The sequence below is a fragment of the Penaeus japonicus genome, unplaced genomic scaffold (assembly GCF_977035675.1).
Source record: "Penaeus japonicus unplaced genomic scaffold, GWHDUDI00000001_assembly GWHDUDI00000012, whole genome shotgun sequence".
Classification (NCBI taxonomy): domain Eukaryota; kingdom Metazoa; phylum Arthropoda; class Malacostraca; order Decapoda; family Penaeidae; genus Penaeus; species Penaeus japonicus.
Genome location: NW_028234414.1, coordinates 34,734,051 through 34,746,550, shown reverse-complemented (window position 1 = coordinate 34,746,550; position 12,500 = coordinate 34,734,051). Strand labels below are relative to the sequence as shown.

Here is a 12,500-nt window from a genome sequence, read left to right as displayed (position 1 = left end):
TGAGTGTTTATGAGTCTAAACAATTTGAAACAAAAAATACTTGTTAGTCTGTATATATGTATTTTTCGTGTGTGTGTGTGTGTCTATGTGTGTGTGTGTGTGTGTGTGTGTGTGTGTGTGTGTGTGTGTGTGTGTGTGTGTGTGTGTGTGTGTGTGTGAGCGTGCGTGTGTGTGTCCTCGTGCGTGCTCGTGAGCGTGTGTGTGTGTGTTTGTTTGCATGTATGTGTGTATGTGTATGTGTTTATTTGTGTGTGTGTCTATGTGTTTATTTGTGTGTAAGTGCGTATGCATATTTTTTGTGCTATGTGCGCTAAGAACTATATTCATTAATGACCAAATCATTTCCATTTTCTTGACCATTAAAGCTCACAAAGCAAGCGAGACTGAAATGACAAGCAGTGACACTCTCACCAGCATATTAAAGCTGAGAAAGTTAACGAAGGAAGGGGAAGGGAACATCAATAAAAAAAAAGATCCAAAAGAGAAATGAAAACAGATGAGATATATATAAAAAAAACTAAATTGGAGAGAAATTAAAAAAACTAATATGCAACATTTATCATTTGCGTTTTATTTTTCCTTTTCCTGTCATTAATTTGGCGGAAGGAATGAGCAGAAGGCCGGCAGTTGCTAGCAATTAGATAGAGTTGGGCGCGCGGAGGGGGAGATTACTGCAAGACTTCACACCAAAGCCTTCAATAAGACTTCGGCCCAAAATATCAAATAAGACTTCGACTCAAAAACAACAAATAAGACCTAAATACCTCGACCAAGACTTCGCCGGCCCAAAGACTTCAAAAAAGACCGGTCCAAAAATTTCACATGAAGACTTTGGCCCCAAAAGAATCAAATAACACTTCAGCCCCCCACCCCCCCACCCAAAAAAAAAAAAAACTCCAGTAAGACTTTAGCCCAAGGACTTCAAGTAAGACTTCTGCGGAGTAGTGTTGCCATCGCGGCGAGAGGAGTTGAGGGTTGCATTCCTCGCTTGGCTGGCCAGGCGGACGGAGGGAATACAAGGGAAGGAAGACGGAAAAGAATGGGAAAAGGAGGGAGTGAGGGAGCGATAGGGAGAGACAGGCAGAGAACGAGAGAGAGAGAGAGAGAGAGAGAGAGAGAGAGAGAGAGAGAGAGAGAGAGGTGAGAGCGAAACAGACAGACAGAGACAGATAGAGTGGGATGGGGGATAAAGTTTATCGAGAAGTAAACGCCAAGGGTAGAAAGAGGAGATAGGAAGAGAGAAAAAGCAAGGTGAAGATTGGATGGAACGAAAGGGGTGGGAGATAGAGAGGGGAGAGGAATGGGAAACGACTGGATGGATAATACAGCGATTATGTAATATGAAAGTGGAGGAAAGAAATATGGAATGGGCCTCTGCAGAATGAAGTGAAGTGGGAAAAAAAGAGGAAAATGAGATAAAATTGTGTAGAAAGAGTGGATGAATAAATAAAAACTAGAAATCAAGAGATAAAGGTCAGCTTTCAGAATAACCCGAAAACGTAAGAATTCCATTCGTTTCCAAACGTCTCCTGAAGTGTGAACATCTTGCTGTTACGAGACTCCTTGCAATGACAATATCTTTCAGTTGAGAGCGCTTGCATTCATTCGTTCGGAAAGTGTGTGATAGTTGATATCAAATGAATACTTACGTGAACAAGTTGGGCGATAGAGATTGATTAAACGAAACCTCATCCCTCTATGTGTGGAGAGATGTTATATTTATAGAAAAGAACTTCTATAACGAGACGATAAACTGGAAAGTAAGATGGTTAGTAAAGCTTATACTTAACGATAATGGCTAATAGCATCACTGCGTGAAGAACGGTAAATGGGCGAACATCGTGATGCGCATTACAGGCCAAACTGCGCCATTTCAGGTCGTGATGATACGGTACAGAAATGAAGCAAAGTTCCCACGACCGTTTGTTACGTCTTTCAAAACCGTTCTTTTTCTCTTAAAGAAAACACTTTATCATGTCATCTCTATTTGAATACCAATTAAAGATGATGCAAAAGACGATGCAGTTAAAAGAGTTTAATAGACCCGTCCTGATACTGAACACTGTTCAGAGCACCAGTCTTTCTCCCTCGTACAGTGTCTGCCATCCAACGCGATCGACTAAGCCTTGGCATTACCATAATCCCTATTTCATATTGGACAAATGAAATCACCGACACTACACTGCTGGCCAATCCCCCTTCCCGCATCAGTGTAAGCGAGTAATCAGCTTAACGCGGACTTAATGTATACCATATGCGCTGTTTGTGTGTTTGTGTGTGTGTTTGTGTGCGTGTGCGTGTGTGTGTGTGTGTGCTTTAGAGCTATCCCTCTGTGGTATAGAGTGAATGAGAGATGGTGAGAGTCAGGGGATAGGTGAGGGAGAGGAGGAGGTAGTAGGGGCGAAGGAAGGGAGGAACGGAAGGGGGAGGGGAGATGAGTAAGGGACTTGAGAAGGGAGGAAGAGGTATAAAGGAAAGAGAAGAAAGAATAAGGATGAGGGAGAAAGCCAATGATAGATAAGGCAACGGGAGAGATTAAATGACATGATAAAGATACACCGTTCTAATAACTTACAAAAGAGAGACAGCCATGTACCGGAGGCAACCAGAGTACCGTACTATTCCAGCCACCACTGTACTCAAGCCCACTTTACTTCCATCGTGTTATTCCAGCCTACTTCACACTTCACACTAGCCACAAGGAACAGAAAGACGGTGACGGCAATCCCTTTACTCGAGCGAACTAGGGAAGGATCATCCTCCAGCCTCCTCCTCCCCCCCCTCCCTCTCCTTTGAACTCCTTCCCTCTTCTTTGTAAGTGCGCTTTGCCCTTTCTCTTTGTCTGTTTTCTTTCGTGTTTTCTCTTTTGTCATCGTCCTTGTTTATTAATTTTGTTTCCCTGTTTTACATTCTTTTCTCATCCTTTCTTGTTGTCTTCCCCTTCTTGATTCAACTGTTTTTTTTTTTTTTTTTTTTTTTTTTTTTTTTTTTTTTTTTTAACCCCCTTGCTCTATCCTCCTCACCCCTCTTTCCCTTCTACCGCCCCTCTCTCCTCTTCCTCATGATATTTTCTCCATTACGACTTAGATTCAACCTTACCCCTACCCTACCCCCTCTGCCCTTCAACCTCCCCCCCCCACACACACACCCTCACCCCCACCACTTTGGTTGTGGCCTTCTTGCACTGAAGAATGGATGCGCGTCTACAACCTCGCTTTCTAGTAAAGGTCATTCTAGAATAAGGACGATATGTCGCGATGTCCTGCAAGATCCATCATCTGCAATCCGTTCTATATGGTCATTCTCGGTCAATGTCACTCTGAAGCAAAGCCATCCAGTTTAAAGCAAGGTCACTTCATTACAAGGTCAACCTTAATCAAGGTCGTTTCACTTGCAAGGTCATTCTAGATCAAATCCAATCTGTGTCAAGGTCATTTTCCTTCACAGCCAATTTCCCAATCAAGATCATTCTCTCTTTAAGGCCGTTTTCTGTAAAATGATTCCCAGTTTGGGTAGTTGGGTAGTTTGGGGGGAGTTTGGGTAGTTGGATAATGATCTTTCTCCCACGAAAAACATTAGCTATCAAGTCAATTATTCGCTATCAAAATAATTACTCATGACATCATTATACGACCATCGTGTAGGTTCAGATGTGTGGGAGAGATCATAATTAAAAGACGTGTGTAGGCAGATGGAGCAGTAATTATGATAATGATGATGGCTGTTATTCATAATGCTGATGATGATTACGAAGCTCATTATCCACTGAGAGGAAGATGCACTTCTTCTGTGTCTTCTCTGTATCTTATCTTATCTTTCTCTCTCTCTCTTCATCTCCATCTCCATCTCCATCTCCATCTCCCTTTCCCTCTCCCTCTCCCTCTCCCTCTCCCTCTCCCTCTCCCTCTCCCTCTCCCCTCCCTCTCCATCTCTATCTCTATCTCCATCTCCATTTCCTGTCCCTCTTCCTCTCCCTCTCCCTCTCCTTGTTATTCCCTGTCTTTCCCTAGGAATATGGCTGGCGATTGGCGGTTATATTTCATTTACATAATTAAGGGGATATTATCATAATGTTATGGGGAATCGATGAATGAAGATATTTCAGGTTTTTGGGATCTACTTATAGGGGATTATGAGTTGGTGTGCGTGTGCGAGTGAGAGAGAGAGAGAGAGAGAGAGAGAGAGAGAGAGAGAGAGAGAGAGAGAGAGAGAGAGAGAGAGAGAGGAGAGAGAGGGGGGGGTGAGAGTAAGAGAGAGAGAGAGAGAGAGAGAGAGAGAGTGTGTGTGTGTGTGTGTGTGTGTGTGTGTGTGTGTGTGTGTGTGTGTGTCCCCACAGTTTATATCTGCCATTTTCCTTGACAAGCACATTTTAATTATATAAACCACACATGAATGTGCGATGAGTAGGTGATCTTAAGTCTTACGGAATCATTGAGAGATAGAGAGAGAAAGAGCGGGTGAGAGAGAGGATAAATGAGAGAGATAAAGAGACAGAAATATCGTAAGCAAAAGAGTGAATGGAAGAGTGATGTCGATTAAATGACTTAGGGTAGGGTAGAAGATAGAGCCGATAAATCGAATGGATGAAAAGGGAAAAGGAAACAAAGATCGAAGAGAAGATAAAGAGGGAAAGAAGGAAGGAAGAGTAAAGAGGAGTAAAGAAAAATACGAGAAAAAACGGCTTTTACTTCGAAAAAAGGAAAAGATAAGGAGACGAAGGAAAGTGTTTTTACTTCGAAAAGAAAAGGAAGAGAAGGGGGAGGGAACGCGTTTACTTTGAAAATAAAGGAAGAGAAGGGGGAGGAAAGGCGTTTACTTTGAAAATAAAAGAAAGTGCAGGGGGAGGAAAGTCGTTTTCTTTGAAAAATAAAAAAAAGAAGGGGAAAAACTGCATTTACTTTGAAAAAAAATATATCTTTAAAAAAAGAGAAGAAAAGGAATAAGGTGCGTTTACTTTGAAAAATAAATAAAAGGGAAGAAACGGTTTACTTTGAACGAAGAAAAAAAAGAAAGGGAAAAAAGATAATTTACTTTGATTAACATAAAAAGAGAAGATGGGGGAAAAAGGTGTTTACTATGAAAGAAAGAAACGAGAAATGAGGTGAGGAAAAAAGGTGTTTACAACAGGGGAGGGGGTTAGGCGGAGTACATAGAAAGGGGGGGCGGGGGGCTTTTCCACTCACCTGTTATCATGATAAATAAGAAGGATAAGCGAGCGCAGGTAATAACGCGAAATAAGGGGGAGGGAAGAGGGCCGAGGAGGAGGATAAGATACGGGGATGGATGTAATGTCTTGAGTAAATTGGTGATGATTACGGCGCCCACGACGAGGATTGATGGCAACACCTCCTTTGTGGCGATATGGGAGGGGGAGGGGGAGTGGAGGGGGGATGGCGCGGTCGTATTTCATTGGCGAGGGTGCTTCGGGAAGTAAGGTAATGGATTTTTTTCCCTTTAAAGTACACATACGGGTAGACACACCTGCACTCTCTCTCTCTCTCTCTCTCTCTCTCTCTCTCTCTCTCTCTCTCTCTCTCTCTCTCTCTCTCTCTCTCTCTCTCTCTCTCTCCCTCTCTCCCTCTCTCCCTCTCTCCCTCTCCCTCTCCCTCTCCCTCTCCCTCTCCCGCTCCCTCTCCCTCTCCCTCTTACTCTCCCTCTTACTCTCCCGCTCCCTCTCTCCCTCTTTCCCTATCTCCCTTTCTCTTTTCTCCCTCTATCTCTCTCCTCTCAATCTCTCCCTCTCTCTCCTGCCCTCCCTCACTCCCACACACACACACACACACACACACACACACACACACACACACACACACACACACACACACACACACACACACACACACACACACCTCCACTTTTCCCTAATATCTTAAAAGCATGTCTCTGTGAAGGGTACAAATTTTAGTGTACATATAACCCATAAAGGAATGGATACCAAGTGCAGTAGATGCTTCACGTGCCCTTTAAACGAAGCCTGAAGCGTTTCCTTTACAATGCCCCTAATCTTGCCCGCTGCTGTGCGTTGCCGGAAGGAAATAGAGGCTTTTCTATAGAACTTTGCATGAGCCTTGAAACTATGAGTCTCTGGGTTAGTGTTTTTCTTTTTCTTTTCTTTATACCACTCGCGAACACATAGCCAGACTGTATATTCGTCTACACACAAATAGATAGAGGAAGAGAGAGAGGGAAAGAGAAAGAGAGAGAGAGAGAGAGAGAAAGAGAATGTGTGTGTGTGTGTGTGTGTGTGTGTGTGTGTGTGTGTGTGTGTGTGTGTGTGTGTGTGTGTGTGTGTGTGTGTGTGTGTGTGTGTGTGTGTGTGTGTGTGTGTGTGTGTGGATATGGTTGTATAAACTATACATATATTTGTGTACATATCTCTCCCTCCCTCCCTCCTTTCCTCCCTCTCTCCCACTCCCATTCCCTTTCCCTCTCCTACTCCCACTGCCCCTCCCTCTCCCTCCCTCCATCTCTCTGTCGCTAAATAAACCCCATTTCCTCAGACATAGAAGCCCTCCCAAAGCCATTCTTCCCACCTCCGGCTCACCCACTGCCCGCAGAGAGGTTTCGACGCGCGGTCCGTCAAATTAATCTTAATCGGAATTAATCAGTCTTCAATTAAGAGCCGATATCGTTAATTCCGCCGATTGGGATTGTTTGCGTTGGCCTTTTGTGCGTTTGCCTTTGTTGTGTGTGTGTGTGTGTGTGTGTGATTGTTTTAATGTAGGTATCTGCGTTTTTTGTTTTTGTTTGTTTTTGTTTTTTGCTTGCGTGTGTTTGTGAGGGAGTTTTTTCGTGTTTTTTTTTCGTATATACCTGTGCGTTTGCGTGAACGTATATATTTTCATCGTTTATATTTATGATTTCTTTGAGTTTTCATACATCCACAGTCCACATGTTTCATGCTCAACATCCCATCCCTCATCCACAACGCACATAAACAAAGATATCACCTCAATGCATCCTTACCTCCCCTGCCCCCTCCCCCCCCCAACCTAACCACCCACTCACCCTTGCACTGCACCCGTCACCTCATACAAAACTCTCTTGCAATAAGTCCAGCGTCTTGATGCAGTTTGAGAGGCATTTGTTCTTGCAAGAGGAGACTGAATAATGCATGAGGACACTGTGCTGGAGGGTTGGCCTAGAGCGCCTCCCATGCAAATGTATAGAGGGGGGGGGCGGAGGGGATGGGGTGGAGGGGGTTTAAGGATGTTAGAACTGAATTTGTGGGACGGTCTGGCTCTGTTTCAGTGTTGTTGTTTGTGTGTGTGTGTTTTAAATGGGAGGTTTGTGTCTGTTTGTTTTTCTTATGGGGGAGTTTGTATTTGTATGCCTGTGTTATCAGGAGGGTTTGTGTGAATGTTGTGTGTGTGTGTGTTATTAGAATGTGTGAATGTTTTGTGTATGTGTGTTTGTGAGAGCTTACGTGAATGTGTGTGTGTGTGTGTGTGTTTGTGAAAGCATACGTGAATGTGTGTGTGTGTGTGCACGCGCGCGAGCGTTCGGTGTATGTATTTATGTTTCTTTGTATATGTACGTGGATGTGTAAATGTTTCTATGCGTGGGATTATCACACTGACAACGTTAAAAGAAGGTTATGGTGATAACAATAGCAACTGGGGAATCTGAAGCGCACAAAGTTGGTTGATAAAGTCACTATGCTTCCGTTCTCGTGTTCTTTTGTTTTCTTGTTATCTTGATCTCTTGTTCTCAGAGGTTATTTCCTGAGACTACCCCTGGGATTGCAAAAGCCTTATCAGCATTCTCTTCCTCCCCCACTATCATCATCTAGTTTTAATTGCATCTACGTCTCCCTCCTGTTTTATTACCTCTCCTATTATCTGCCTTCTCAATCTCTCTCTCTTTCTCTCTCTCTATCTATCTATCTATCTATCTATCTATCTATTTCACTGTCTAGCTTTTCATCTTGCCTCTCTCTTCTACTTCGTAAGTTCTCAGCAATTCTTGTCTTTCTCTATCTTAAAACTTTCTGGGACTTCGTTTTCATTCTCTCTTCTTTATTTTCTTTCACTTTTCTTCCTTTCCTTTTCCTATTCTTCCCTTAACTCCCTTTTCCTCTTCCTCTTTCAACTCCGCCCATCCTCACGCTATTCCTCCCCTTCGTATTCGTCCTCCTCATTTTTTTCATCCTATTTCTCATCTCCCCCTTCTAACTCCTCTTCTTCCTCCTCCTCCTTCTCCTACTCCGCTTCTACCACTATACCTTTCTTTTTCCTCCAACCTCTATCATCATCTCCACCTCTTCCTTTTTTCCCCTGCCAGCATTTCTTCCAACACCCCCTTCCAACTACCACCTTCTACTACATTCATCTCCACCCTCGATCATACTACCCTTTTCCACTACCTCCACCGCCTCTCTCCATCATCACCTACCGCCACCTCCACCAGCACCCCCTACCTCCACTTATCACCACCCCTACCCCCATCACCTCCACAGCTTCCACCTCCACCACCACCATCAATTCCACCGCCACCACCTTCTCCACCCTCCCCCCTTCTAACGTCCCGGAGATGAATCCATTATTATTCGAGGAGCGTCGGCGGAGGCAAAGCTTCCAGAACTCTCGCCGACTTCCCGGAAAGCCTCCAGTCTCTCCCGGCGCATATTGACTCTTCGTTCCGAGCGCCAACTTTGCGCTAATTAACTGTCGTATTTGAACAATTAGACTTTCATGATCTTTGGAGTTGTCCTTTTTTTTTCTTCCCACTCAAAGCGCTCCGGTGGTCGTTTGGTCGGTTCGGTCGTTCGGTAGTTTGTTCATTTGGTCGTTTGGTCTTTCGGTCGTTTAATCGTTTAGTAGTTTTGTCGTTTGGTTATTTGATCGTTCGGTTTAGTTGTTTGATAATTTGGTCGTTCGGTCTTTCGGTAGTTTAGTCATTCGGACATTTGGTCGTTCGGTAATGTGGTCATTCGGTCGTTTGGTCGTTCGGTAGTTTGGTCATTCGGTAGTTTGGTCATTCGGACATTTGGTCGTTCGGTAATGTGGTCATTCGGTCATTTGGTCGTTCGGTAGTTTGGTCATTCGGTAGTTTGGCTGCTCAGTAGGTTGGACGTCTAGTCGTTCGGTCGTCTGTTATTGCCATGATCATTATTTTTATCATTTTCATTGATATTATCTTTGTGACTCATTATTACTTTTTTATCGTGATTATTACACAAATTATTATAGATAATTGAGGAAACGAGGTGACAGTGGCGATATCCGATATTCTTTCCAGTAGCATAATTGTCCCATTGTTGCATCTCTTGTAAAGAAAGATTTTCTTTACAGTCTAGATACATAGACAAATAATGAATAGATATTGTATGGGAGTGGGAAGGGAGGTGTGTGAATAGATACAGAAATACACTATATTTCAGAAACCATAATAAAAAAATCCATCAAACCCAGTAAGCGGATTGAGACCAAACCCAGACAGCTGTTTGCTTCGCCATTCACCTGAGATGACTGATCCGCCTCGCACACGCCCACAAACACAAAGCTTTGGCTGCCCCTACTTCGCCCGCCCCCTCTCTCTTTCTCTTTCCCTCTCTTTCTCTTCCTCTCCCTATTCCTCATCCCGTCCCCCTCCTCTATCTCTCTCTCATCCCCCCCCCCCCTCTCTCTTTCTGCTTCGTAGTATTTTCCCCACAAACGCGTAGCCTCCCCAACAACCTTCATATCTTTTTCTGCCTCTTCGTTTTCTTAAGCTTCTCTATTCGCGTAATTCTGTATCCAAAGACCCCTTACAGACTCAGCAACTAGCCCTACAATCCCATGCTCGTATATATATTTCCCCTTTCGCCTTCCCACAGTTGATTATCTGCCCCTTCTCCCCTCTTCTTAGTTGTTTATCGACTCCCCCTCCCTCTCCCAGTTGTTTATCAATCCCTTCCCCTCTTCCCCCTATCCCTTTCCCCCATATATATATATATAACAACTTCCTCCCCCCTAGTTGTTACCCCTCCCCCTCTCCCCCCTCCCGATGAGACATGTATCCCTGTCGAGAGAGGACAGAGGGAGCAGTCAGGTCGATGGGGAGCCTGAGGGCGGCTCTTACAAATGAAGGATCACCTTGGATCTTCCTCTCCTCTCCCCCTCCTCACCCTACTCCTTTCGCTCTTCCTCTTCCCTCATTTCCTCCTCTTCTCTCCCCTTACCCTTCCCCCTACTTCCTTCTCTTGTCTCCCACTGACCCCCTCCCCCGTTAACTGCCCCTCTCGCCGGTCACCCCCTGCCTCCGCATCGTTCAAGGAGAAGTCCCATCAGTTTGTTTGTTTTGTTTTTTTTTTTTTAATGATGGAGACTTCTTTGTTATTACTTTATCTCGCATTCCTCTCTCTCGCTCTCTCGCTCTCTCTCTCTCTCTCTCTCTCTCTCTCTCTCTCTCTCTCTCTCTCTCTCTCTCTCTCTCTCTCTCTCTCTCTCTCGCTCTCTCTCTATCTCTCTCGCTCTCTCTCTCTCACTCTCTCTCGTTCTCTCTCTCGCTCTCACTCTTGCTCTCGTATCAGCCTAGTATTGCCATTCAAAATTTAAATCATGATGACAAGGCATAACATTAACAACTAACATAGACATCATTACATGATTAGATAACTATATATAACATAACAAGAGCATCATTGACCCGCATAACTGACCCGTACCCCTCCCCCCTCCCCACAGGTACGTACCCTCTCCGGCGAGATGGACGTGTGGTACAACCTGGAGAAGCGAACGGATAAGTCGGCCGTGTCGGGGGCCATCAGACTGCACATCTCGGTGGAGATCAAGGGCGAGGAGAAGGTGGCACCGTACCACGTGCAGTACACATGCCTGCACGAGAACCTGTTCCATTACCTGTGCGAGCTGGAGGGCGGCGCCGTCAAGCTACCGAAGGCCAAGGGCGACGACGCGTGGAAGGTCTACTTCGACGACCACGCGCAGGACATCGTCGACGAGTTCGCTATGAGATACGGCATCGAGAGCATCTACCAGGCCATGACGTGAGTATTATTTTTCTTTTCTTTTTTGTCTTGGAATGGGGTGGGGATCTGTACGAGGGAGAGAGTGGATTGTTTGTTGATATATATATATTTTTTTTTTTCTTTCTTTTTTTTTTCTTTTTTCTTTTTCTTTTTCTTTTCCTTTTTTGTAGGTGCGTACGTGCCTCTGTATGTGTGTGTATGTTTCTGTGTGTGTGTGTGGGGGGGGGCAGAGAGAGAGAGAGGAGGGGGGGAGGGAGTATGTGTGTGCGTGTGTGTATTTGAAGAGAGAGGCTCCCATGCATTAGTTAAGGGTTTATCATAGACGACTTTCCTTCTCGTTGTCATGCATGACTTTGGGGGATTTTTTATTTTTATGCATAGACTGAAGTTTCATTTTTGTAGGGCTATGATGGCTTTTCATTTTGACGAGCCTCAGGGGTTTCCTTTTGGGTTATATGGTGTTCTGAAGCGTTGCATTGATTGAGGTTATATATTCATTGACAATCATCTTACCAATTACCATACCTGGATTGCATTCGGAAAGTGTCACGCCCTTTATTCACCAAGGGATTCGAAGCTAATTGACGAGGAAAAGGGAATGAAGGAGACATTGCGAAAAAACGTTGAGAAAAGGGAATGAAGGAGACATTGCGAAAAATGTTGAGAAAAGGGTATGAGTGAGACAGTAATTTTATTGCTTAAGAGATAAATTTGACGCGTTTCGAATTGTATCTTCATCATAAATACCTATGTTTATTAAGAAGACATATAATTCTGATGAAGATATGGTTCGGAACACGTCAAATACACCTGCGCTGTAAACTAATTCACTCTTATTCATACCTTTTTTTTTCTTTACATTTGTCGCCTGAACTCTGTAACATGTTTTATCTTCAATCATCAAATTAGAAATATCTCATCGTACTGTCAGCCATGAAAGCTAATTCCCGTGCTTCTTCCAGCCATTTCCACTGCCTCTCCACGAAGTACCTGTGTCCGGGCGTGCCAGCTGTCATGTCCACGCTGCTCGCCAACATCAACGCCTTCTACGCCCACACCACCGCATCCTCCGCCGTCTCCGCCTCAGACAGATTCGCGGCGTCCAACTTCGGCGTGAGTTTTTCGAGGGGGACTTTTGGATTCAAATATAATTCGGATAATTCTTCGAATTGATTTATCAGATATATTGTTTAGGAGGTTGATCTTATGCTCAATAAATTGCTGAGACTAGATGATACAATCGTTAGAAGAATAGCTACATATTTTATTTCTAAAAAAAAAATCCCAACAAATCATTTCACTAGGAATCATCCACCATGTCAGTATCTCATCCACCTAAATCCACCCAAATCCACCGCTTACCCTGACCCCCCCCTCCCTTTCCCCCCAAACAGAAAGAGAAATTCGTCAAGTTGTTAGACCAGCTCCACAACTCGCTGCGCATTGACCTGTCCATGTACCGCAACAACTTCCCCGCCAGCTCCAACGAGAAGCTTCAAGATCTCAAGTCAACGGTCGACCTCCTCACCTC

General features: G+C 44.3%; 1 protein-coding gene across 6 annotated transcripts in view; it reads left to right on the top strand.

Annotated features, from left to right (window-relative positions):
• The window catches only part of unc-13 (protein unc13 homolog), a 274,694-nt gene that overhangs the window by 238,167 nt on the left and 24,027 nt on the right, over nucleotides 1-12,500 (top strand). For all 6 annotated transcript variants that reach the window (XM_086542720.1, XM_086542719.1, XM_086542716.1 and 3 more), the window contains 3 exons: nucleotides 10,668-10,987; nucleotides 11,932-12,082; nucleotides 12,364-12,500. The exon at nucleotides 12,364-12,500 is cut by the window's right edge and continues 22 nt beyond it. In XM_086542720.1, coding sequence (XP_086398846.1) covers nucleotides 10,668-10,987; nucleotides 11,932-12,082; nucleotides 12,364-12,500 — 608 coding nt within the window. The remainder of the gene's footprint in view (nucleotides 1-10,667; nucleotides 10,988-11,931; nucleotides 12,083-12,363) is intronic.